Source organism: Oryx dammah, unplaced genomic scaffold, assembly GCF_014754425.2.
Source record: "Oryx dammah isolate SB20612 unplaced genomic scaffold, SCBI_Odam_1.1 HiC_scaffold_14, whole genome shotgun sequence".
Classification (NCBI taxonomy): domain Eukaryota; kingdom Metazoa; phylum Chordata; class Mammalia; order Artiodactyla; family Bovidae; genus Oryx; species Oryx dammah.
Genome location: NW_024070198.1, coordinates 394,893 through 421,057, shown reverse-complemented (window position 1 = coordinate 421,057; position 26,165 = coordinate 394,893). Strand labels below are relative to the sequence as shown.

The 26,165-nt window shown below is 35.6% G+C and overlaps 1 protein-coding gene across 2 annotated transcripts in view; it reads right to left on the bottom strand.

Annotated features, from left to right (window-relative positions):
* IPMK (inositol polyphosphate multikinase) overlaps positions 1–26,165 on the bottom strand; it is a 55,528-nt gene that overhangs the window by 9,858 nt on the left and 19,505 nt on the right. The window contains exons 2-4 of one of the 2 annotated variants that reach the window (XM_040254656.1): positions 25,069–25,154; positions 18,608–18,704; positions 11,223–11,395 (exon numbers count right to left, since the gene is read on the bottom strand). In XM_040254656.1, the coding sequence (XP_040110590.1) occupies positions 11,223–11,395; positions 18,608–18,704; positions 25,069–25,154 (356 nt within the window). The remainder of the gene's footprint in view (positions 1–11,222; positions 11,396–18,607; positions 18,705–25,068; positions 25,155–26,165) is intronic. The other variant, XM_040254657.1, reaches the window with a different exon arrangement.

Sequence of the window (26,165 nt, the reverse complement as noted above, 5' to 3'; positions counted from 1 at the left end):
TGTGGCCACTGCTGAGTTTTCCAAATGTGCTGGCATATTGAGTGCAGCACTTTCACAGCGTCATCTTTCAGGATTTGAAATAGCTCAACTGGAATTCCATCACCTCCACTAGCTTTGTTCGTAGTGATGCTTTCTAAGGCCCCCTTGACTTCACATTCCAGGATGTCTGGCTCTAGATGAGCGATCACACCATCATGATTATCTGGGTTGTGAAGATTTTTTTGTACTGTTCTTCTGTGTATTCTTGCCACCTCTTCTTAATATCTTCTGCTTCTGTTAGGTCCAGACCATTTCTGTCCTTTATCGAGCCCATCTCTGCATGAAATGTTCCCTTGGTATCTCTAATTTTCTTGAAGAGATCTCTAGTCTTTTCCATTCTGTTGTTTTCCTCTATTTCTTTGCACTGATTGCTGAAGAAGGCTTTCTTATCTCTTCTTGCTATTCTTTGGAACTCTGCATTCAGATGCTTATATCTTTCCTTTTCTCCTTTGCTTTTTGCTTCTCTTCTTTTCACAGCTGTTTGTAAGGCCTCCCCAGACAGCCATTTTGCTTTTTTGCATTTCTTTTCCATAGGGATGGTTTTGATCCCTGTGTCCTGTACAATGTCACACACCTCATTCCATAGCTCATCAGGCACTCTATCTATCAGATCTAGGCCCTTAAATATATTTCTCACTTCCACTGTATAATCATAAGCGATTTGATTTAGGTCATACCTGAATGGTCTAGCAGTTTTCCCTACTTTCTTCAATTTAAGTCTGAATTTGGCAGACACACTGAAACAATACTCACAGAAAACTAGTCAATCCAGTCACACTAGGACCACAGCCTTGTCTAACTCAATGAAACTAAGCCATGCCCATGGGGCAAACCAGGGCAGGCGGGTCATGGTGGAGAGGTCTAACAGAATGTGGTCCACTGGAGAAGGGAATGGCAAACCACTTCAGTATTCTTGCCTTGAGAACCCCATGAACACTATGAAAAGGCAAAATGATAGGATACTAAAAGAGGAACTCCCCAGGTCAGTAGGTGCCCAATATGCTACTGGAGATCAGTGGAGAAATAACTCCAGAAAGAATGAAGGGATGGAGCCAAAGCAAAAACAATACCCAGCTGTGGATGTAACTGGTGATAGAAGCAAGGTCGGATGCTGTAAAGAGCAATATTGCATAGGAACCTGGAATGTCAGGTCCATGAAGTAAGGCAAATTGGAAGTGGTCAAACAAGAGATGGCAAGAGTGAATGTCGACATTCTAGGAATCAGCGAACTAAAATGGACTGGAATGGGTGAATTTAACTCAGATGACCATTACATCTACTACTGCGGGCAGGAATCCCTCAGAAGAAATGGAGTAGCCAACATGGTCAACAAAAGAGTCCGAAATGCAGTACTTGGATGCAATCTCAAAAACAACAGAATGATCTCTGTTCATCTCCAAGGCAAACCATTCAATATCACAGTTATCCAAGTCTATGCCCCAACCAGTAATGCTGAAGAAGCTGAAGTTGAACGGTTCTTTGAAGACCTACAAGACCTTTTAGAACTACCACCTTAAAAAGATGTCCTTTTCATTCTAGGGGACTGGAATGCAAAAGTAGGAAGTCAAGAAACACCTGGAGTAACAGGCGAATTTGGCCTTGGAATGCGGAATGAAGCAGGGCAAAGGCTAATAGAGTTTTGCCAAGAAAATGCACTGATCATAGCAAACACCCTCTTCCAACAACACAAGAGAAGACTCTACACATGGACATCACCAGATGGTCAAAACCGAAATCAGAATGATTATATTCTTTGCAGCCAAAGATGGAGAAGGTCTATACAGTCAACAAAAACAAGACCAGGAGCTGACTGTGGCTCAGATCATGAACTTCTTATTACGAATTTCAGACTTAAATTTAAGAAAGTATGGAAAACCGCTAGACCATTCAGGTATGACCTAAATCAAATCCCTTATTATTATACAGTAGAAGTGAGAAATAGATTTAAGGGCCTATATCTGATAGACAGAATGCCTGATAAACTATGGAATGAGGTTCGTGACATTGTACAGGAGACAGGGATCAAAACCATCCCCATGGAAAAGTATCTCCAGACACTGCCAAATGACTCCCGGGGAAGTTAAACTGCCCCTGGTTCAAACCATCTACTTCTGCTTTATTCACTATGCCAAAGCTTTTGACTGTGTGAATCATAACAAACTGTGGAAAATTCTTAAAGAGATGGGAATACCAGACTACCTGACCTGCCTCCTGAGAAATCTGTATGCAGGTTAAGAAGCAATAGTTAGTTAGAATGCTGCAATAGTCACATGCTGCAGTTCATGGGATTGCAAAGAGTTGGACACGATTGAGCGACTGAACTGACCTGGTTCAAAATCACTGCTTTGTATCAAGCAGATTGCCAGTATCTACCACAATTATAAATGCATACAAGCTCAATTCCCCTCTAGGCACTTATTCCATAAATAGCCTAGCACACTGGTGAAATGAGGAAGGTCTCCAGTCATTCATTTCTAACGTTATTCGTAATAGCAAAAGACTGGAAACAAGTCAAAAGATCCAGTACAGACAGCTGGTAATGCCACTATGGAAAAATCTCCATGATACGTTAAACAGAAAAAAAGCAAGATACAGAACAGTGTTCAAAGTAGATGGTTTTGCAATATAGGAACAAATATCTCTGGAAGGATACATTGGTGAGGAAAAAAAAAATCACTATTAATGTAATATCCTGTGTGGGGAGGGTGACTTCTTGCAGTATATGTTTCTATACTTTTTGGCATCTGAACCATACAGTGATGTATTTCATTAATTTTTAATTAAATATTTTTAAGAAGCATTAAGAATACATTGCTTTAGAAAATGGTATTTTATAACTTTCAGTATGATATGGCTAATTACTCTCTATCTCAAATGCTTCACTTTATTCAAAAAATCCAAATAGTACAGTGTTCTTTTTACATACACTTAGCAGCCTATTTAAAGAAAAACAATTTATCTTGAACAAAGTATTACTATGAACAGAAGAAAAACACTTTATATATATATACCAAAATTACATTTGACTACAAGAAAAATTATTTTTATAAGGACAGTTAATCATATCCAGAAAGTGATTTTTTAAAAAGTACTCATGTTCTCTATGCCCAGAAATACATGTAAAAGAGGATTTTCAAAGTGACAGAGGTATTAGCTAATACTATATGGCAATAAGATGGCAATATATAAATTTATCAAATCAGCACGCTGTACAGCTCAAACATACACAATGTCATGTGTCACTTATCTTGCAATGAAAAGATGAAATTGAGAAAATAAATAATGTGATAAAATTAAATACAAAAATAAATTAGAAGAATTTTCAAATACCCAGTCATGTAATGGTAACCCACTCCATTGTTCTTGCCTGGAGAATCCCGGGGACGGGGGAGCCTGGTGGGCTTCCGTCTATGGGGTCGCACAGAGTCGGACACGACTGAAGCGACTTAGCAGCAGCAGCAGTCATGTAAACTACCAACTGCTGCTCCTGCTAAGTCACTTCAGTCGTGTCCGACTTTTCACCACCCCATGAACTGCAGCCTACCAGGCTCCTCCACCCATGGGATTTTCCAGGCAAGAGTAATGGAGTGGGTTTCCATTGCCTTCTCCAAAACTACCAACTAGGAAATGTTTATAGAATCCCCAAAAAAGGATTCTCAAAACTTCACCATTCTACTATCCAGGGATGTATTTTCTGAGCTAAATTAAATTTCACATATGAAAAATCTAGATTTCACCTACAGATTAAGGCTAACTAGTTTCAATGAGACTCCTTTATATTCTCTCTTTCTCTACTTACTTAATTTTACTTATTCATTTATTTTTTATTGAAGTATAGTTGATTTACAATGCTGTATTCATTTCAGGCATGTCTGTTTACTTCTACTTTACTAGTTAAAGCTAGAATGTAAAGAGATCTGAGAATGTCTCCAATCTCAACCCACTACCCAGTCTTGATCAGTTACAAAGACGTTTGTAAATCAAGAGTTAACAGTGCCACCTTGAAAATATCTAAACAGGTAACAAAAAAGATACTTAATTTTTTTTAAAGGAAAGTAACCTGGAAGACATGAGGAGAGGGAGAAAATGACGAGTATAAATCAACTAAAATCTTGAATTACATGTTTTAAAAGAAATTTCAGGTGAATTTCTACAAATTGTATTTCAATTATTTGCAGTTAATATTTTAAGTGTTAGTCTCTCAGTCATGTCTGACTCTTTGTGACCCCAAGGACTGTAGCCCAACAGGTTTCTCTGTCCACAGAATTCTCCAGGTAAGAATACTGGAGTGGTTAGCCATTCTCTTCTTCAGGGGATATTCCCCACCCAGAAATTGAACCCAAATCTCCTGCACTGCAGGCAGATTCTTTACTGCCTGAGCCAACAGGGAAGTCCAATAAACATAATAATCCCCAGAGCTATACAGCACATGTTTAAAAAGTCAATATAAAGCTGGAAAATTAAACAACCATTCATTCACTTAATAGTTGAGCACTAAGGACGCTACTTGAACAAAGCAGAAAGTCCCAAAGCAAGCTGCTGATATATTTACTTGTCTCAAGTCTGATACTTTAAGCTAAAATACACTCCACCTGCCTATATATATGCTCCTTACATAAACTTACAGTCACCTTTCATGAACTAGTTAAAAAAATGCTCTGCTTCTTGGTTTTCTACCTATTTGCCCTGTTGCCAGTTGAAAATACTCTCTTTTCCAAGGTCACTCTATACTCCTCCTCTCTTGACTGCTTGCTGTTATACCTCCTATTTTGTTTCTTTTTTGTTACAAATTATCTTAAATCTTTTGTTATTAAATCAAAGTGAGTCTTATCTATACCATCTTGGGATCAAGGAAATAACAGTATAATTGTTGACAGTCATTTAAAAACAAGGAATTCCTGGGACTTCCCTGGCAGTCCAGTGCTTAAGATTCTATGCTGCCAATGCAGAGGGCATGGGTTTGATTCCTGGTCAGGGAACTAAGACCCCACATACTACACAGTGCAACCAAAAGATTTAATTAATTAATGTCTGGAATTTATATAAGGAATTTACATATTTATATGCAATAAATTCCTTAAATGTAATAAATTCCTATAAATATATTTATATGAATAAACTCCTTATATTTATATAAGAAATAATTATATATAATTCAGTTCTGTTTAGTCACTCAGTCATGTCTGACTGTTTCCGACCCTATGGACTACAGCACACCAGGCCTCCCTGTTCATCACCAACTCCCGGAGTTCACCCGAACTCATGTCCATTGAGTCGGTGATGCAAACCAGCCATCTTATCCTCTGTTGTCCCCTTCTCCTCCTACCCACAATCCCTCCCAGCAACAGGGTCTTTTCCAATGAGTCAGTTCTTCACATTAGGTGGCCAAAGTATTGGAGCTTCAGCATCAGACCTTCCTTCCAATGAACATGGAAGACTGATTTTTCCTTTAGGATGGACTGGTTTGATTTCCTTGCAGTCCAAGGGACTCTCAAGAGTCTTCTCCAACACCACTGTTCAAAGGCATCAATTTTTCAGCACTCAGTTTTCTTTATAGTCCAACTCTCACATCCATACATGACTACTGGAAAAACCACAGCTTTGACTATACAGACCTTTGCTGGCATATAATTAATTAAATATAAGGAATTCGTAAATTGGCATTTTCTTTTGCCCACCAAACCTCTTCCTACTTACTGGTTAAACATAACAGAAAAACAATTTAAAACTGATATATTTGGTAAACTTCAGTATATTCAGTGAGGGTTGGTTTTGGATTTTTATTTTGTTTTGTTTTTTAATTTAAATTAGGCATGATTGTCTTGGAGGAAAATTTTTTAAATTTGGAACACTGATTCTAAAATTATCCAACTCTATCTTTAGTACTAATCTATAAACCCATTGTGATTGAACAGTTTAATAAATTTACCAAACACTAAGGAAATAACTATCTGAAAAAAAATCCTAATAGAACTCCTATTAAAATTCAAGTTATATCTCCCAGTTTTAATATTCTAGAATTATATAATTTAGTCTATGTTTATATTCTCATTCTCATTCATTATTTCACACTGCAATCATATCCTTTCTCAGATAAGCAAATTATAGGTAATTATAAACTGCTAAATACTATACAAAGGAAAGCCATGAGAATAAAATTAGGAGAACTGAAATTAATCTACAGATTCAACATAATTTCTACCAAAATCCCAGGTGGACACTGGCTTGCAGAAACTGACAGACTGATCCTAAAATTCATAAGGAAGTTGAAGGGACCCTAGATAGTCCAAACAATCTTGGTAAAGAACAAAGTTGGAAGTCTAACAATTCCTAGTTTCAAAAGTTATTCCAAAGCTACATTAATCAAAACAGTTTGGTTCTTGGGAATTCCCTGGTGGTCCAGTGGTTAGCACTCAGTGCTTTCACTGACATGGGCCAGAGTTCAATCCCTGATCAGGGAACTAAGATCTAGCAAGCCATGTGGTACAGCCCCCCTGCTCCAAAAACAAGACAGTGTGATTCTGAGAAAATACCTGCTGCAAATCAATGTATCTGGTAAAGGGTTAATATTCAAAACATATAAAGAAGTCAGACAATTTGATAGGAAAAACTAACAAGTGTTGTTGAGAATATGAAGGAAAGGCAAACCTTGAGTACTACTAGTAGGAATGTAAACTGGTACAGCCACTATAAAAAACAGTATGAAAGTTCCTCAAAAACTTAAAAAAAGAACTACCATTATACACCCAAGAAAAAGAAAATACAATGAACAAGTCTATCAGAGCCATTTTTCCAACAGCATTTGCCTCAGTTCATGTCTCTGTGTCACATCTTGTAATTCTTGCAATATTTCAAACTTTTTCATTATTACTGTATTGTTATGTTAGCTGTGATCAGTGATCTTTGAGGTTAGGCAATGGTTTCTTAGCCATAAAGCCAAGAGCACAAACAACAAAAGGCAAAATTAAATTAGACTTCAAAATTAAAAATATTTGTACTCCAAAGGTATTATCAAAAAAGTGAAAAAACAACCCACAGAAAAAAAATAACCCAAATTAAAAGTGGGCAAAGGACCAGAATAGACATTTCTCCAAGGATGAGATGCACATGGATAAATAAGCACATGAAAAGAGGCTCAATTCCATGAGCCATTAGGGAAATGCAAATAAAAACCAGAATGAGATACCACTTCACACCCACGAGAATAAGTTATAAAAAAAAGAAGAGAGAGTAACAAGGTTTGGGCTTTGGGTAACAATGCAGAGAAACTGAAACTCCTATACATCATTGGTAGAAATATAAAATGGTGCAAGAACTTTGGAAAACACTTTGGCAGTTTCTTTAAAATTCAAATTTAATCATGGCATTCACTAATCTCAAATTCAGGAACTACATACCTTAAAAAACATATGTATGTAACAACTTGTACATGAATGTTCATAACAGCATTATTAATAACAGCCCCAGTGGAAACAACCCAAAGTTGATCCATGGATAAACAAAATGTGGTATATCCATACAAAAACAAAAAAGAATAAAATACAGATTTGTGCTAACTACATGGATGAACTCTGAAAACATTATGAAAGAAGCCGTCACAAAAGACTACCTATTGTATTACATGATTCCCTTTATGTGAAAAGTCCAGAAGGGGCAAAGCTATACAGTCAGAAAGTAGATTAGAGCTGTATATGGCTACTGAGTTGGAAGGAAATAAGTGACTGCTGATATGTATAGCTTTTCTTTTTAGGTGATGAAAAATGTTCTACAGTTGAATACTTTGATGGCTGCTCAACTCTATGAATATGCTAAACCAATGAACTGCTACTTTAAACGAGTGAATTGAATGGTAGGTAAATCGTATCTCAATAAAAATGTTATTAAAAAATACAAACAGAGGAACCTTTATTTGTCTGGGGAAATAACACACAGAGAGCAAAATCAGGCAGTGCCTTATTTATTTCTACTGTGTGTCTATATATATATATATATATATAGACACACACACACACACATACATATAAAGGCAATGGAAACCAACTGAAGAATTTTTAAGCTGGGGAATGTCAAAATTAGATACACATTTTAAAACGTTTGGAGAAAAGACCAGAAGAGAACAAAACTGAAATTGAGAGGTAAGATACTTGTCTAGAGAGGAGTAATTTTGAAAATGGGACTCAGGCGCTTGAAAATTAAGATCAACAAAATTGATGTATGGCTTTGAGAGATGATGGTACTAAAAGGTTTCTCCTTCATAAAACTGGATGTATGATAATGTCATTCACTGACACGGAGAATAACAGAGATTTGCTGTTACTGCTTTGATTGTTATTTTGCAAAAGGGATGTAAGTCAGTTTTTTACAGTTAGTCCTAGATGTCTTTAAGTTATCTAAGTAAAATGTTGAATAGGCTGTTAGCTATATAGATTAGGAGATCAAAGAAAAACCAGAGGCTAGATATGTATGTTCAGGAGTTATCAATGTAAGTGAAACTGAATCAATGAGAATAAAGGACACTACTTGAGAAGAAACAGAAGGCAGTAAATGGAACTAAATGGAATACCTCAATATTTAAAGAACAAAGAAATGAGCTGCCAAAAAAAAAAAAAAAAAAGACTTCAAAGTGCTCTTAGGGAAAAATCAGGAGAGACTGCAGTGTTATGGACAAAAAAGGAATGTTTCAAGGAGGACATGGTCATGTTGAAGACTGCTTTTAAAAGTGAAGTAAGATGAATAATGAAAAATGCCATTTGAATTTAGTGACACAGAGATGTCATTAGGGACCTTCATGAGGCACCAGTCTGGTGGCATGATGAAGCTAAAGCCAGATTAAATGGGTTAAAGAATACAGCATGGGAAGTAAGGCAACAGTAACAAATATAACAAGCTTGGGTACAAAGAGGAAGCAATTTAAATTCACTGCTGCAGAACAGAGCAGGATAAAAGTGGGTTTTGATTTTTTTCTTTTTCAATTGAGAGTGATTTGAACATTATTTGAAACAAAAAGGAAAAACAACTAAAGAGAGACCAAAGTTGAAGATAAAAAATAAAATAAAATAACAAGACAGAATAAACAATATTAGGTTCAGAAGAGGCAGAAGAGAAATACAATCCAGAGGGCAAAGGGAAGGGCTGCCTCTGATAGCAGGATGGAAAATTCTTCAATGTAGGGAGGAATGATGAGGAAATAAAAGCATATTCAGGTTAGATGTGTATGTCTCTTAGCAGGAAATTAAAGGAAACCCTGTATAATGGCTTATTTTTTCTGAAAAAGAAGCCAAAATTATCTAAGAGAAGCAAAGTGGAAGGGTGAATGATTTGAAAACAGTGAAGGTTTAAATAGGCATCACTTGTTTATAGGATTTCATTCCACATTACCTAACTGTGACACACTGTTTGCAAAGAGGGCCTCAACATCCTTCTGCACACTGCCATTCATATTGTGACTTCTCTCTTTCCACAACCAGAAGTAGAGTCTTCTCCTTCCTACGAATATGGATTGCCCTGTAACATACTTTGACCCATATAATTCCATAAAAGTGACAGAAGGTGACTTCTTAACCTAGATTTCAACAGACCTCGTAGCTTTCACTCTTGCCTTCCTAAAATGTATATAGTACATGTAGAAGCTCCAGTCAGCCTTCTGGAAGGAACCTGATGGGAAAAAGCCCAGCCAACAGTTAATATCAACTTGTAAGACAAATAGGAAAAGAAGTACGTCAAGGCTGTATATTGTCACCCTACTTATTTAACTTATATACAGAGTATATCATGAGAAACGCTGGGCTGGAAGAAGCACAAGCTGGAATCAAGATTGCTGGGAGAAATATCAATAACCTCAGATATGCAGATGACACCACCCTTATGGCAGAAAGTGAAGAGGAACTAAAAAGCTTCTTGAAAGTAAAAGTGGAGAGTGAAAAGGTTGGCTTAAAGCTCAACATTCAGAAAATGAAGATCATGGCATCTGGTCCCATCACTTCATGGGAAATAGATGGGGAAACAGTGGAAACAGTGTCAGACCTTATTTTTGGGGGCTCCAAAATCACTGCAGATGGTGACTGCAGCCATGAAATTAAAAGACACTTACTCCTTGGAAGGAAAGTTATGAGCAACCTAGATAACATATTGAAAAGCAGAGATATTACTTTGCCAACAAAGGTCCGTCTAGTCAAGGCTACGGTTTTTCCAGTAGTCATGTACGGATGTGAGAGTTGGACTGTGAAGAAAGCTGAGCACTGAAGAATTGATGCTTTTGAACTGTGGTGTTGGAGAAGACTCTTGAGAGTCCCTTGAACTGCAAGGAGATCCAACCAATCCATTCTAAAGATCAGTCCTGGGATTTCTTTGGAAGGAATGATGCTAAAGCTGAAGCTCCAGTACTTTGGCCACATCATGTGAAGAGTTGACTCATTGGAAAAGACTCTGATGCTGGGAGGGATTGGGGGCAGGAGGAAAAGGGGATGACAGAGGATGAGATGGATGGATGGCATCACCGACTGGATGGACGTGAGTTTGAGTGAACTCCGGGAGTTGGTGATGGACAGGGAGGCCTGGCATGCTGCAGTTCATGGGGTCGCAAAGAGTCAGACACGGCTGAGCGACTGAACTGAACTGAACTGAACTGAAAGACATAAGAGTGAGGTTACTTGGACCAACTAGACCCAGAAGAGCCATCAGATGAGCATAGTCACAAGAGGGACTCTGGATCAGATCAGAACTGACCACCTGAGCCCATCGTAAATTGCCAGTCCAGGGAAAAATAAGCAAAGAAAATAATGGCTTTAAATTACATTCTTAAAACCAGTAACCTAATTTATTTCCCTTTTTTTTGTTTTAAATATACAGAAAATATTACTGGTACTTTTCTTATGGGAAGAAAATCACAAATAATATCACATTCATTTATCATATTATTTCTTTTGCACTAAACTTAAAACTTCTTTAAAATAAAATAACTAGAGTCAGAGCTTTGAGGTTCAGCCACTCATTCATTTATCAATCATATACTGCGTCCCAAAATAAATCCAGACACTGCCCATATACCAGTGAACAAGAGATAAAAGTCTCTGCCTCCACTGAGGAGTTATGGATAACCTAATTCTAAAATATATGTGACATCTATAACTTTCAAGAAAACATGTAATGAGAAATGTATATATTACACTAAAAATCACTCTTACCCTCATGCCAAGCACCAAGAACCCAATCTCTTCCATTAATGGGTACTTGCTGACCTGTTGCTGAATCTTCTCAGGTGAAGCAAAAGGATCATAGCTTTTCCGCCCTATCTTTACATCCATTATACAGGGCTTATTAAATTTATGGGTCACATCTTCCAGTTTTAGGTATAAATCTGTTATTAAAGAAAAACCCTAATTAGTAATAGGAAAACATATTACTACTTAAGAGAAAACAAAAATGAGTAAATCTTAAAACTGAGAAAAAAGTTAAAACTAATCCAGAGTCAACAATTATTATTACTTCACCTGGAGGGAAAAGAAAAAGACTAATAAATTTTATAACAGGTATAAATATCACAGAGAAACTCTTGCAAGAGGTGGAATAAATATTCAACCATAAATAAAAGGTATGAATTAGATATAAGGCTTCCAAGAGAATTAAAAAGGGAATGAGATAATTTTTAAAAACTGTCCTTGAATACATCCTCCTTTTGAACATGATTTACATCCTATGTACCTCAGCAGGCATCTTAGTATTTTAACAATTTTTAAAATTTTTCATTTAAGAATAGTAAAAGGAATAAATCCTTTCCACAGAGGATACAACAGGTATAGGTTAAGAAAGGTTAATCAATCCAAATGATGTTGATGCAAATATACATTCTAGGCTTACTAGTCCTAAAGGAAAAAGAAATACCCTGCTTTTTAGAACACAAAAAGTCCTCAAAAGTTCATTTGTAAATAACTTTGGCATCCTGTTTACACCTTCCTTCAGAAAACTATTATAATGGAAGATTCAAGTAAAAAAATTACAAACATCTCAGTTATCATACACTATAGCAGACCTTATAGTTTTAGGTTGAAAATACAGGTCTGGGTGCACCGAGGGAAACAAGGAAAGAAAGTCTTTCCCTCTTCCTAGGTGAAAAAATCTTCCGAAACAAAATTCTGAATGAGATCACAAATTTCAGTCATGTCATAAGAAGCACTTATTGCAAAAACCTTTCCTTACAAACAGAAAATATTTTACTTTTTATCAAAGTAACAAGGTTTGATTTTTTGAAATAAATGAATTTATGTTTTAAAATCTTTTCCCTTAGTCAAAGGAAAATGGAGAGAGGGAGGATTGTGTAGAACCAGGTGAAGTTAAGAGACAAAAAATGAACTGTAGCCTAAGAGATTAGCACTCACAGAAACTAAAAGTATGCCATATTTAAAAGAAAGGTTCTAACAAAGGGACATTTTCAACAACATAAAAGGTCTGGACACAGACATGAACCTGTTGATGGTGAGAAATAATGAGACAAGTAGGAATATCCTACTCAAGAAACTGGAACCCACCCCATTTCTGTACTTTAAAAAGGTATCCACAGGAAAGTATGATAAGATGGGGAAGGAGGAAGCTCAGCAGTCCCCTTCACACTCTTCCCATTTTCAGCTACCTTGAGGAAAGAGAAACAAAGGGATCCATCCTCTCCCTAAAATTGTATAAAAATTTCAGTAACAAGGCTTATGTTTCAAATATCAGAAGAGACTAATTAGATCCCAATACAGTAAATCATTAGCATTCACAAGTTTATCATCATTAATTTCTATAACTCAGGAAACCTTGAAGGCCTTAGTGAGGTAAGGCTATACACGGGAAGATAGACAGTGTGCAAATCTAGCTCAACATCACAAGATCTACAGTTCAGTGTAGGGTTATTAGTTTCTATCTGCCAATTTGGTAGTGATTAAAAACAAAAACTGTTTTTTGGCCAAACAACAGAAACAAGAGAAGCTAAAGACTTTTTCCAAATCCCTATTTCATCCTCTCTTGGGAAAGGGAAAAACACAAATACAAACTCTCCTTACAGTAGGAATATAATAAATGTCTGCTTGAGTGAATCAATGTTCGCCCTTCTCATTCTCTTTCTGCCCAAAGGGACTTTGGGTTTGGCCTTCTTCATCCTGTAATAAGTTGAGCCATTCCTTCAGTAAACAGGCCTAAGTATCATCAGTTTTATCTGACATTTATTTTGACTAGGCAAGGGTTTTCCTGGTGGCTCAGATGATAAACAATCTGCCTGCAAAGGAGGAGACCTGGGTTCAGTCTCTGGGTGGGGAAGACCGCCAGGAGAAGGAAACAGCAACCCACTCCAACATTCTTGCCTATAGAATTCAATGGACAGAGGAATCTGGCAGGCTACAGCCCACGGGGTCGCAAAGAACTGGACGTGACTGAGTGACTAATACTTGACTCGGCAAATGTGTTTTTATCTTACTTTCAGATTCTTGATATGCTTTATTTGATTTGAATTACCAAATCATATAAAACATATATATATACATATAAATGGCTAAATTATTGATTATTAGCCTTAAGTTCATAATCCTTAAATTAAGGCCTACTGAGAGCTGGTTTACTGTAGTCTTTTGGTTCTCTAAGTGAAAAGTTGAAATTTTGAGATTCTTGTTTCTCTTTCCCTCTAAGTTACTAAAAAAAAAAAAAAAAAAAAAAAACAAAACATCAAAACCTGCTTTAGAGATGCATAGTTAAAAAAGAAAGGTTATATATCTAGCAGTTTGCCATAGTTGCTTCTGAATAAAATAGGGAAATGAGACATGATGTGGTAACTGAGATTTAAATTGATTTTTTTCTCAGATTATCATCACTAGAAATAAATTTGAATACTGATTCTCTCTGAAAAAAATGCAAGAGAGCTTAATTCAAAGTAAGCCAATCTCAAGATAATAACTTAAATGATCAAAGGCATTTTAACTGCAGGAGAGCCTCATTTATAAGGCAATGCTACAGATAACAAAGGACACTCAGCCAAAGCCCCTCTGGGTATAGAATGGTACAATAGTTCTCAATTTTTAGGTATACAGAAAATATGTCCCAAAAATTGGATGGACTAAGAATAAGATAGTGTTCTATCTGGAATAGTTTAGGTTCATTTTGACCAAAGTCAAGGAAATAAATTAAACTATACTGATATGATGTTTGGAAAATAATGATGACTATTTGCTATGATGTAACTTGTAAGGAAAGTAAAAGTTAAAAAAACATTTAATATTTTTAAATATTAAAAAATAAAGAAAAGTTGATTTCTTCATATATACATATGAATTAATGCATGTATAAATCATATAGAGAGCAAAATAACAACATTTACTTTTTTAAATTCTTAAAAGCTCTATTTAGTACAACAGATTCTAATGAAGCCAGTCAGTCTGTCAGAGGTCTAAAGACTGACATTTGTGAACTTCAAATCTAAGAGATAATCCATTAAGCTTAGTCTTAATATTTGTGTAATAAATAACAGGATATCTACTTTTCATAAATATATGGATCTCATTATAAGAAGTCACACTGACCAGAAGTATAGTTTTCTACAGCTGTAAGAGAGAAATCTGTTACCTATTAATTTATGGAAAATGTATATAGAATTTCTATAGTTCTTTAAATTTTTGAGGTAAAAATCATAAAAAATATCTACCAGGTAGTCCAAAATATACCACTTCATGCTTTTATAAGCAGTCTATTAAGTTAAGACTTATCAGTGGCTGTACCAACAATAAGGTTAATATGCTCAAAATATTTATATATTTCATGCTGCTGACGATAGTATGGATTACACAAGGTTACTATGAATGAAAAAGCTTTTCTATTTTAAATATATTTTCTATTTAAATATATACAATTAAATATAATTATCTTAAATATAAATTAAATACATTGATTTCTAATGCATTACACATAAAAAAATTTTACTGCTGGAATACAGTCCTGATACTAAGAAAAAAAAAAAGGCAGAAAATCCCCCAGTAACAAAGGAGAAAAAATAAAGACATTTGAAATATTATGGAAAACTGAAAGATCTGCAAATAACTATAAACAGTAAAGATGAGATAACTATGCCTTTAAAGGAAAGACAAAGGTGAAGACATTTAGAGAGTTGAAGATTTATTCAGATCCTCTTAATGAATATTGATTATACAGATCATTACAACATAGGTTCCAGGTTTCATCACATTCCTTCCCACCCTATCTAGGCATTGGCTACCATCTTCATTTCTGAACCTCCAAAAATGTAAAAAAGGCCAGGTGGTGAAACCCTGCCCATTTATGAAGACAAATGGAAAAACAGGACACCTTTCTTCTGCTTTTTACATCAATCATCAGCTATTTCTGAGAGCAACAGAAGCTTGAAGTATAAGGAATTATAAATAGAAGAGCCCTTGAGTCTCCAAATGTGGGGTGAAGGGGGAGAAAGGGAACAGCTTATTTTAATCCATGCTTCTTAAATCCTGACTAGCAGTGAGATCCGTAAATCTACCAATCAATGAGACTAGAGATTACATTTGAGAACTCTCAATTTGCTCAAACCTACCTGAAGATATACTTTTCTACTCCTCCAAATAAATTTTGATGGTACATGTAATTAGGTATCTATGTGCTTATACACAAGTAAAATGAGATTTAACATATATAACTAGTTTCAAATCTGCAAATATAATTGTAACAAATGCTTTACCTTAAAAAAAAAAAACTAGTCATATTCTAAGGTTTGCTAATGTGATGTTCGTATAACTCTATGACTGTAATTTAAAAACTACTATACTATACACTTTAAATGGGTGAGATTTATGGTACATAAATTAAATGTCAATAAAACTGCCATAAAAAATTTAAAAGGTAAAAAACTGTTGGTCAGGACATCCTTATACTTCCTTTAAGTGACAATAACTTGCTGTGCAAACTGGCAATACTTTCTATATTTCTATGTTTTACAACTTTGGATTCTAAGAATTATACAAAGTTGTATAACACTTTACCTTGAGACTTCCCTGGTGGAGCAGTGGATAGGAAATCTTCCTGCCAAGGCAGGGGACACAGGTTTGATCCCTGATCTGGGAAGATTCCACATGCTTTCTGAGCAAGTAAGCACGCATGACGCAACTACTGAAGAGCTTTTGCTCCAAAACAAGAGAAGCCAATGCAATGAGAGGCTCATTTACCACAACTAAAAGTGGCCCCTGCTCACCACAATTACAGAGAAAGCCCACATGCAGTAACCAAAGACCTAGCACAGCCATAAATAAATAAATAAAGATGCTCAAGTAGAAAGATGGGAAAAAGAGTCGAGAAATAAATTATATCAATTTAATACTATGTAAAGTATAGTAATGCAAATCAGTGTTCTATTAAAATTTAAGAAAATATTTATTTTCATGATCCTGTAGACTAAAGATGTCAAAAAGTTTCCCATCTTATACTTGTTTCATTTACAATCAAAATGATAAAATCAGAAAGATCAAAGCTTAACAATCTCTGTGGTGCAGTTCTACTTCCAGAGCTAAAAACTGCAAAGGAAGGGGGTTCCCTGACTGTCCCGTGGTTAGCATTCAGTGCTTTCATGCTGTGGCCCAAGTTCAATTCCTGATCAAAGAAACTCCCAGGAAGTTGCAGTGTGGCCAAAAAGAAAAAATATGTTTTTAATTTAAAAAAATAAAATATTTTTCAAAAGATTACAAAGGAGTAGGAAATTTCCTAAGGCAATTGTTGGTATTACAGGACCACATCTATTTACATGTATACTTCTATTTATATTTTCTCCTCTTTTTTCTCATTTTCATCACCTCATCTTTTCAACTCAGTAGTACCAACATCTCCATTTATACCCAAATAAGAGTTTCAGAGTTTACAAAGCATTTTCACATAAAATAACATGCATTTTCACAACTCCACGTGATATTATTTTCAATGTATAGAAGAAAAAGTGGAGCTCCAAAAGGTTAATGAGTTAGAGTAGTTTACAAAATTTGGAAATAACCAACGAAGAAGCCAAGCCTTCTGACTTCAAAGTTACTGATCTTTCTACATTAGCATAGATATCCCTCAGGATTATTTGGTATTGAAAACCAAAAAGATGTTGATTGCTAGCAAGTCTTTGATTTTTAAATTATTTTAAATTATATAATTCTAGACTATAAAATGTTTCAATTAAAACATTTCTTCTCTTACCCAGATTCTTCTTGTATACTCTCTTTTCAAAATAATGATGCTGTTGGCTCAATTATTTGACCCACTCTTTTTTTTTTTTGGTTGTGCCCTGTGACATGCAGCATCTTAGTTCCCTGACCAGGGCTTGAACCTGTGCCCCTTAGAGTGGAAGCATGGAGTTCTAACCACTGGACTACCAGAGAATTCTCTCTACCCCTTCTAAATAATTTTTTAAACTTAACATTTAACTATCTAGATACAGATTAGATAAGGAAAAAGGAGGGAAGGGAAGAGGGAAGAAAGGCAAGGAAAGAAAAAAGGAGGGAGAAAAGAAAAAGGGAAAGGAAAGAAGAGGAAAGTGAGAAGAGAAGGGGGAGGAGAGGAAGGAGGGAAAGAAAGGAAAAGCAGAGCAGAGCAAAGCTCAAGTCCCTTGCCTCCCCAAATGAAGCACGGAAGAATCCTACAAATCCTGGGGAACCATTGATTTACTATTATCTGAGGATACTCACAAGAGATACTATGATTCCTTATTAATGAAACCTAGCACAAGTAATGACAAAGAACTGAAGGAAAGAACAAGCTCAAACTTGAGTTCCCATCTCCTCCCTGTTCTCAAAATGTGGTTCAAGCACTGTATCCATTAGGAAAATAAAAAACAGACACACTTTCATTTAATAAGCATATCATGAACTCCAACCCAGATATGCATTATCAAAATGTCTGGGAGTTGAGCCTATTAATTTGCATTTTAGCAAGACTATGGGTTTTTCTTAAACTCAGTCAAGTCTGAAATTCTTCCCTCATTCATGAATCTTCTTCAATGGTTAGCAGTCATGATACCAGTTTAACTGACTTTTGTCTGTTCTGTCAAAGGCCTTAATGTGGCAAATACTGCTTCAAGTATTAACTAATATTAAGAGAGAAATTCTGTGCCCTTACATAAAAAATTTTGTCCTTTTGAAAATTACCAATATTTTTTAAAGCATGCAAGTAGGGAATGAAGGAACAAAACAGAAGATAGGAAGGAAGTTATACAAAGAAAATAATTCTTGATTTTTATTTTTTCAAAATGGGAAAATAAATTGCTCAAAATGTTTGGAAAAAAGAACATCTGATAATTAAGAGTATTAAGTACTAGTGTGTATATATATATATATACATATATATATGTTCATTCAATTGTTTAAGAAATTGGTCGTTAATTTGTATATGCTATTTAAGAAACTCGTTATGAAAAGCAAAATATTAATAAGTTTTCTTAATGAATAAGAGAAAGAGTAGTAAGAAAAACACATATATTCTGTTTTTATAATATGAGGCTTAATCTTACTTAAATCTTTTAAAAAGCAATTCTCATGAATTAAGACTAAAAGATGGATTTTAAAGAAAAGATTACCATTTGGTGCAGTAGGAGGTGACCAGATGCCATAATATTTTGGCAAATATTTTTGTAGCTCTAAAAGAATATCATCAGTACAATCAGCAGCAAAAACCTGAAACAAAGAGAAATGGAACATTTCCAAGTTAGTTCCTTGTAATGCTTTCTAACTGCTCCACACATTTCTCAAATAACATAATACAATGAATCATAATTTGTCTAGTATGAGTTTTAACTGGAATTTAATAAGTTTAAGTCTGGAATAAGCTAAAAGAAAAAAAGAAAGCTCTATGTGTCTCCAATGAGAAACTCTATTATTTAGAGCATATTCTTGGTTATCTTATTCTAGCCTTTCACTGTCCTTGAACTATTTTACAACAAAGTAAGTTGTAGATAACTCTTAGCAAATGCGAAAAAATTCTTGTCCATAGACAAAGAATAAATTCTGGCCAGAGGAGGATCTGTGCCTCTCTGGAGTCTCAGTGTTAGTAAAGAATCCATCTGTAATGCAGGAGACTTGCAGGACACATGAATTCAATTCCTGGGTCAGGGAGATCCTATGGAGAAGGAAACGGCAACCCGCTCCAATACTTATGCCTGGGAAATTCCGTAGACATAGGAGCCTGGCGGGTTGCAGCCCATGGGGTCACAAAGAGTGAGACACAACTGACCACTTAACAGCAACAGAGGAGGATTACTGACTTCCCTCCAACCTCCCTGGAAAGGGAGAGTTTACAGTGTTCTTATGTACACTCATTTCACCTTCCCTTTATGCCATATAAATTTGTGACGCTTTGACTTTTCTTTTGAACTAGTTTTAATGTCTGCTTAGTTCTTTCTGATACTAAGTAGGGCCCTGTGAGGCTCCTGAGCACAAAGCCTTTCCGTATCCCCTATTTCTTTGATTATAAGAAAGAGGCTTCATTCAGCCTCCATGACCTTCCCTGAGTTCCAATGGGCAGATGCAAGCAGTTATTACATAGGAAAGAGAGGTGAAGTGACACCAGGGAGAAACAGTCAAGAGCAGCCTTGCGGGAAGTTCCTGTTTCCCCATCAAGGGATACACACAACATGATCTTTGAGCTGTTTTGACCCCAGACAAGTTTGAACCTGAAAGCTGACGACACTGACTCCTACTTACCTCACCACTAACCCATCAGAAGAATGCAAGCCAGTCACTGCTTTGATCCTTATTTCCTACCCCCACCTCATGTCTGTTAAGACCTTTCCCTATTGCCCAGGGATGGGGGCACAGTTCTTGAGGGGATAGGCTGCTGGGTTCCCTTTTTGCCTGGCAAAGAAATAAAGTCACTTTTTCTCTCTCTTCCATAACTATTTCCATATTTCTGTTTGGCATCGGCACACAAAGTCAATATTTTTGCATCACTTACCTCATTAAATGAGTTTAAACAAAATCTTTAACGTGTTTATTTTATATCTGTAAGGAAATTGTGATTTTACCTTAAAAAATGTATCATTTAACTCAATGTAAGTCTAAGTACTGTTCATTTAATTATTTGATTTATAACCAGTAATAATTCTAGAAAACAACAGAAATATGTAGATATCCTAGAACTAGATTTTTAATTTTTCTTCTAGAAAAGCAGAAAGAAAATATTTTTTGTTTCAGACTCAGAGACTGAGGGCAAGAACTTGTGGTTGTCCAGGAAAGGGTGAGTGAAAAGAATAGTTAGGGAGTTTGGGATAACAGGTACACACTGTTATACCTACAATGGAAAATCAACAAGGATCTACTATATAGTACAGGGAAGTCTGCTCAATGTTATGTGGCAGCCTGGATAGGAAGGTAGTTTCGGGAAAATGCATACATGTATATATATGATGAGTCCCTTTGCCATCCACCTGAAACTATCACAACACTGTTAATCAGCTATACTCCAATATAAAATAAAAGGTTTAATAATAACTTGCAAGACATCTTACTCATTAACTCTTGCCAAATAGGTCTACTAATAATAATGACTAGCCAGACATCTTACCCATTAACTCTTGCCAAATATGGTCTACCTAAGTACTCAAAACCATTTAAGTTTACTCATGTAAAATGCTTATGAAATCTCAGTATCAGAATTTTAATTATATATGTCAAACCATATTCACATCAAGTAGTTATATATGACATAATTCTATTTAATAAACTCAAGTATGGCAGAAACTCACCAAACGTGATATACTGTTATTTTCCAGCTTCCCCTATTGAAATGTGAGCAGAAATGATATCAGTCACTTCCTGGTCAAGGAAATTAAAAGCAGGGTGTACCTTATCAAATCCCTTTGTTCCTGGCACAAAGACGCTGAAGACACAGTATTCATGATGACCTAACAAGATGGAGGAGCCAAATACATCTATGTGCTTACCTGAAGAAGTCCACAATATAAGTGAAAAGATAAAAGAACTAGAAAAGTAGAAACATAAACTTTCTCTTATGTTAAATTTTTTTTTTAAGTAGTAAGACTGATCTTTACTACAACATGCCAAACAAGATAACCTAAACAACTCTGTACCTAGAAATGTAGGATAAAATATAATATTTTGTTAAATGCATAGCTGAGCTCCCATGATTAAAAAAAGGAAATTCACAGAGATCTAAAATAAAGAGGAAACCCAAAGTGCTAAGCTGAGCAGTGATATTTGGGCTCAGAGGTCCACTCTGAAGACCTGAACCAAAGGATCTCTGAACTTAGGATCAGTCCTACATGAGGACAGAGATACTGAGAGAGGGAGAGTAAAGAATGCTCTGGGTCAAGCTAATACAGAAAAAAAACAGCAAATAAACAATATCAGGAATAAAAAGGGAGTCATAATTAAACTAGCATAGCATTTCAAAAACTACTATGAAGAACTTTACCAGGTGGATAATTACATAAAACTATAATCTATATTTTAATATCACATTAACAAAGAAAATCAAAACATTTAAGAAACTGAATCATTAGTTAAAAAATATATCCTTTCCCAGGAACAAATGAAAAGAAAGATGGAAAGGACTTATGGAAGAAAAAGAGACAATCAACAGGCTGCTCTGATGAATTTATAGGTAAGTTTTATCAAGTCTAAGGAATAAAATACTTATCTGATACAAATTCTTCCACAGAAAAGAAAAAGGAATGCCCCTCAAAACTGATTTTATGAAGCTAAAGGAAACTTGGTATCAAAACAAGACAAGGACAATATGTGAAGAATAATCTCATTCATAAGCATAGCTGGAAAAAATCTTATATATGTAACACTAGCAAACAAAACTCAGTAATGCATATTATTAAAAAACAAAAATGACATGTCCAAGTATGTTTTATTTCAAAAATCAAAGGTAATGTAATATGAGAAATCTGTTATGGCATTTACCAGTGGCTTCCCCAGTGGGTCAGAAGGTAAGGAATCTGCCTGCAGTGCAGGAGACCTGGGTTTGATCCCTGGGTTGGGAAGATCCCCTGGAGAAGGGAATGTCTACCCATTCCTGTATTCTTGTGTGGAGAATTCCATAGAGGAGAGTATAAAAGCTGGCTTAAAACTCAACTTTCAAAAACTAAAATTGCGGCATTTGGTTCCATCACTATAGGGGAAATAGATGGTGAAAAAGTGGATAAGTGGAAACAGTGGCAGATTTTATTTTCCTGGGTTCAAAAATCACTGTGGACAGTGACTGCAGCCACAAAATTAAGACGTTTGCTCCTTGGAAGAAAAGCTACGATAAAGCTAGACAGCATATTAAAAAACAGTTAAACATCTCAGTCAAAGCTATGGTTTTTCCAGTAGTCATGTATCAGTGTCAGAGTTGGACCATAAAGAAGGCTGAGTGCCAAAGAACTGATGCTTTTGAAATGCAGTGCTGGAGAAGACCCTTGAGAGTCCCCTTGGACAGCAAGGAAGTCAAATCAGTCAATCCTACAGGCAATCAACCCTGAATATTCACTGGAAGGATTGATGCCGAAGCTAAAGCTCCAATCCTCTGGCCACCTGATGTGAAGAGCTGACTCACTGGAAAAGACCCTGATGCTGGGAAAGACTGAGGGCAGGAGGAGAAGAGGACGACAGAGGATGAGATGGTTGGACGGCATCACGGACTCAATGGACATGAGTCTGAGCAAACTCTGGGAGATAGCGAAGGACAGCAAAGCCTGATGTGCTATAGTTCATGGGGTCAAAAGAGTTGGACACAACTTAGCAAATGAACAAGGGTATTTACCACATTAACAGATTAAAAGAGGAAACTCACGATCATTTCAACAGATGCAGAAAATCTTTGCCCTCCTGCATTGTCTCTTCCTGGTACAAGAGACTAGGGGGTTGATGAACAGCTGAGGTCACTTATTTACTTCTCTAGTTTCTTCCTTATCAGTCCAAGTCTTCTCTTAAAGTTACCTTGCTGAGTTCCAGCAACCACTCCCTCTCCATGCTGACCAGGCCTACAGATGGTATAGCCTTCTCTCTTGCAGGTGACCTTAAACTCTGACTACATCATTGTAAACAGTCCTTTTATTAAACTGATAGAGTGCATCATTTGTTCCTTGAGAGAATCTTAACTCACAAAGAAAGCACTTTCCTTAATCTGTGAAGTATCTCTCAAAAACTTAGCTTGAAAGTCATACTTTAACAGGGAAATGTTAGAAGCACTTTTACTAAATGAGGAGAAGATTCCCCCCACCATTGCTTCAGTTCATTACACTGAACTATATAGAAATCCTCAATAGAAGTATATAGATTCAAAAGGGACAAATAGAGTTTCCAATCACAGAAGATGTAACCATCTATACAAAAAGCAACTAAAATTGTTAGAAAGTCTCAGATAAATGTAAGTTATAAAAGTTCACCAAGATTATTGTATGTAAGAACATCACACAAATATCTCATTCCTGTGTATTAGCAACCATTGGAAAATTTAACTCAAAAAAATAGTTTACAATAGAAACAAAAAATAAGAATAAACCCAATTTAGAATGAATCCAACAAAGTATGTGCAAGACTTTTACAGAGTAAATATAAAATATTTTCTTTGAAAAAGAGAAAGTGTCAGCAATTGAAAGCATATTCTAGAGCCAGACTGCCTATGTTCAAATCCAGGGACCATCATTAACTATTTGAATGATCCTGGTCAAATTATTTTAATTAATCATACTTTAGTATAAAATGAGAATAACAACAGTGTCCTCACAGGTTGTTGTTAAATGAGTTGGTAAAGCATTACTAGCAAGTATTTGGTTTTTGTTTTGCATTATCTTTTCACTTGCACCTAAATTTAAGAGGTAAAGTTATAAAATTCTTAGAAGAAAATATGAGCATTCACCTTCATGACATTAAATATGACACTAAAAGTCTGCACTTCAAAAGACACTAACAAGAAAATGAAGACAACTCAGAGAAGAGGGGAAATATTTATAAGTCACATATGAAAATCAAAGCAAATTAGAATAAGATTAACACTTCACACTCACTTGAATGCCTATTTAAAAACAAAAACAAAACTAACAAGCGTTGATGTGGATATAGAGAAACTGGAGTCCTCATATATTAGTGGTGAAAATGTAAAATAGGGCAGGCACTTTGGGAAACACTTTTGACAGTTTCTCAAATAATTAAATGTAGAATTACTATATGACCCAGTAATTCCACTCCATATCCAATTCTAACATCTAAAAGAATTAGAAATAGGTATTCAAACAAATAAAATGTTCATAACAGCCTTATCTACAAAAGCCAAAAGACAGAAACAATCCAAATGTCCTTCAATGAGTGAATGAATAAACAAAATGTGGTATGTAATTTAATGAAGTATTACTCAGCCACAAAAAGGAACAAAGTACTAATGCCTACCACAAACTTTAAAAACATGCTTAACAAAAGAAGCTAGCCACAAGAATAACTAAATCCACAGAAAGCAGGTTGGTGGGTGGAAGACATTGGGCTGAGGGAGGAATAGGACATCGTGGCTTAATTGGGTACAGGGTTTTTTGTGTTTGCTGAAAATGTATTGTTAACTAGACAGAGGTGATGGTTGCAAAACATTGTGAATCTTCTAAAAATTATTCCTAGTAACAAGGTTAATTAAATGTTAACTGCCCACCAACCCTTCCCCTCTACTCTCCTTTGGAGTTTCATAGTACACACTAGCTCATGTTCAAGGCTCTAAGAAATTCTATAGTAAAAAAAAAAATTCAGCATTATTTAAACTCAGCATTTCTGAAAAATACAGTCTATCATCTAAGTATTTTTCAAAAATATAGGTCAAAACCCATCAATCAAAATTAATTCAGTATATCAAAATAAGAATCAAAAATGAAATAGAATAGAAAATATAGAATATATTAGTAAAGATAAACATTGTATTTTTTTGAGCTGTTGTTTCAGTCACATACACAGTGTACTAAGGCATGTTATCAAATGTATTTCTTACTGAGTCAGCAGCATAAAATTATGAAAAGCACTTTGAATACAACAAAATAAATCTTACCTCACTTACCATATTATAAAATTCCAGCTCTCTTGGACCCCTTGGAGGCGGCTGCAATTGTTTCAAAACTGTGCCATCTGGATGTTGCAGTATACCTACAGAACAAAAATAAGATATTCTAAAATGCTTTAATAGCCAATTTCATAAATTTAACAGTTTCCTTTTACTTATTTCAGAAATTGAAACATTCAAACAACATATTTCAGTGCCTGTTATAGGCAAAGCACCAGGAACACAAATTCTAAATAGCTTCCTTTTGTTGTCTCCTACTGTTATGCCCCTTATAGCCCCCTCAGACTTTCTAATAAATAGAACATATTTAAATTTTTATAGAAATTCTTTAGCAATAGACTTTCCAGGAGATGTTAATTTATAGTTAAATAAGCAAATTGGGCCTCCCTGATAGCTCAGTTGGGTAAAGAATCCACCTGCAATGCAGGAGACCCTGGTTCAATTCCTGAGTCGGGAAGATCCACTGGAAAAGGGATAGGCTACCCACTCCAGTGTTCTTGGGCTTCCCTTGTGACTCAGCTGGTAAAGAATCCACCTGCAATGCCCAGGGAGACCTGGGTTTGACCCCTGGGTTGGGAAGATCCCCTGGAGAAGGGAAAGGCTACCCAACCCCAAATTCTGGACTGGAGAATTCTATGCACTGTATAGTCCATGGGGTCGCAAAGAGTTGGACACAGCTGAGTGACCTTCACTTTCAAGAAGCAAATTAAAAGCAGTAGCATAAACTGATCCCACTTTTATAAGCAAACAAAAAAATGTTAACAGTGGTTCTATATGAATTTCCCATTTTTTCATTTTTTTAAGTTTATCTCATCTGTTATAAGAAAGCAACTAAAGTTTTTCCTGAGTCAGATGCACTGTGTAAAGCTGTACTGATAGCATGAGGGCAACAAGCCAATGCGAAATGTAGGAGCTGAAATCAGGCGCCAAGCCTGGACAAGAAGAGGCACCATTTTACGACATGCCCACTCAAAGGGGAGGCTGGTTTTCATTTATATGTGAAAATTTTAAATTTTCATATATTGAGATTTCATAAAATCATGCCAGTTAGAACACAACAGAACTCAAATAAATCTATTTCCAATTTTGATAAA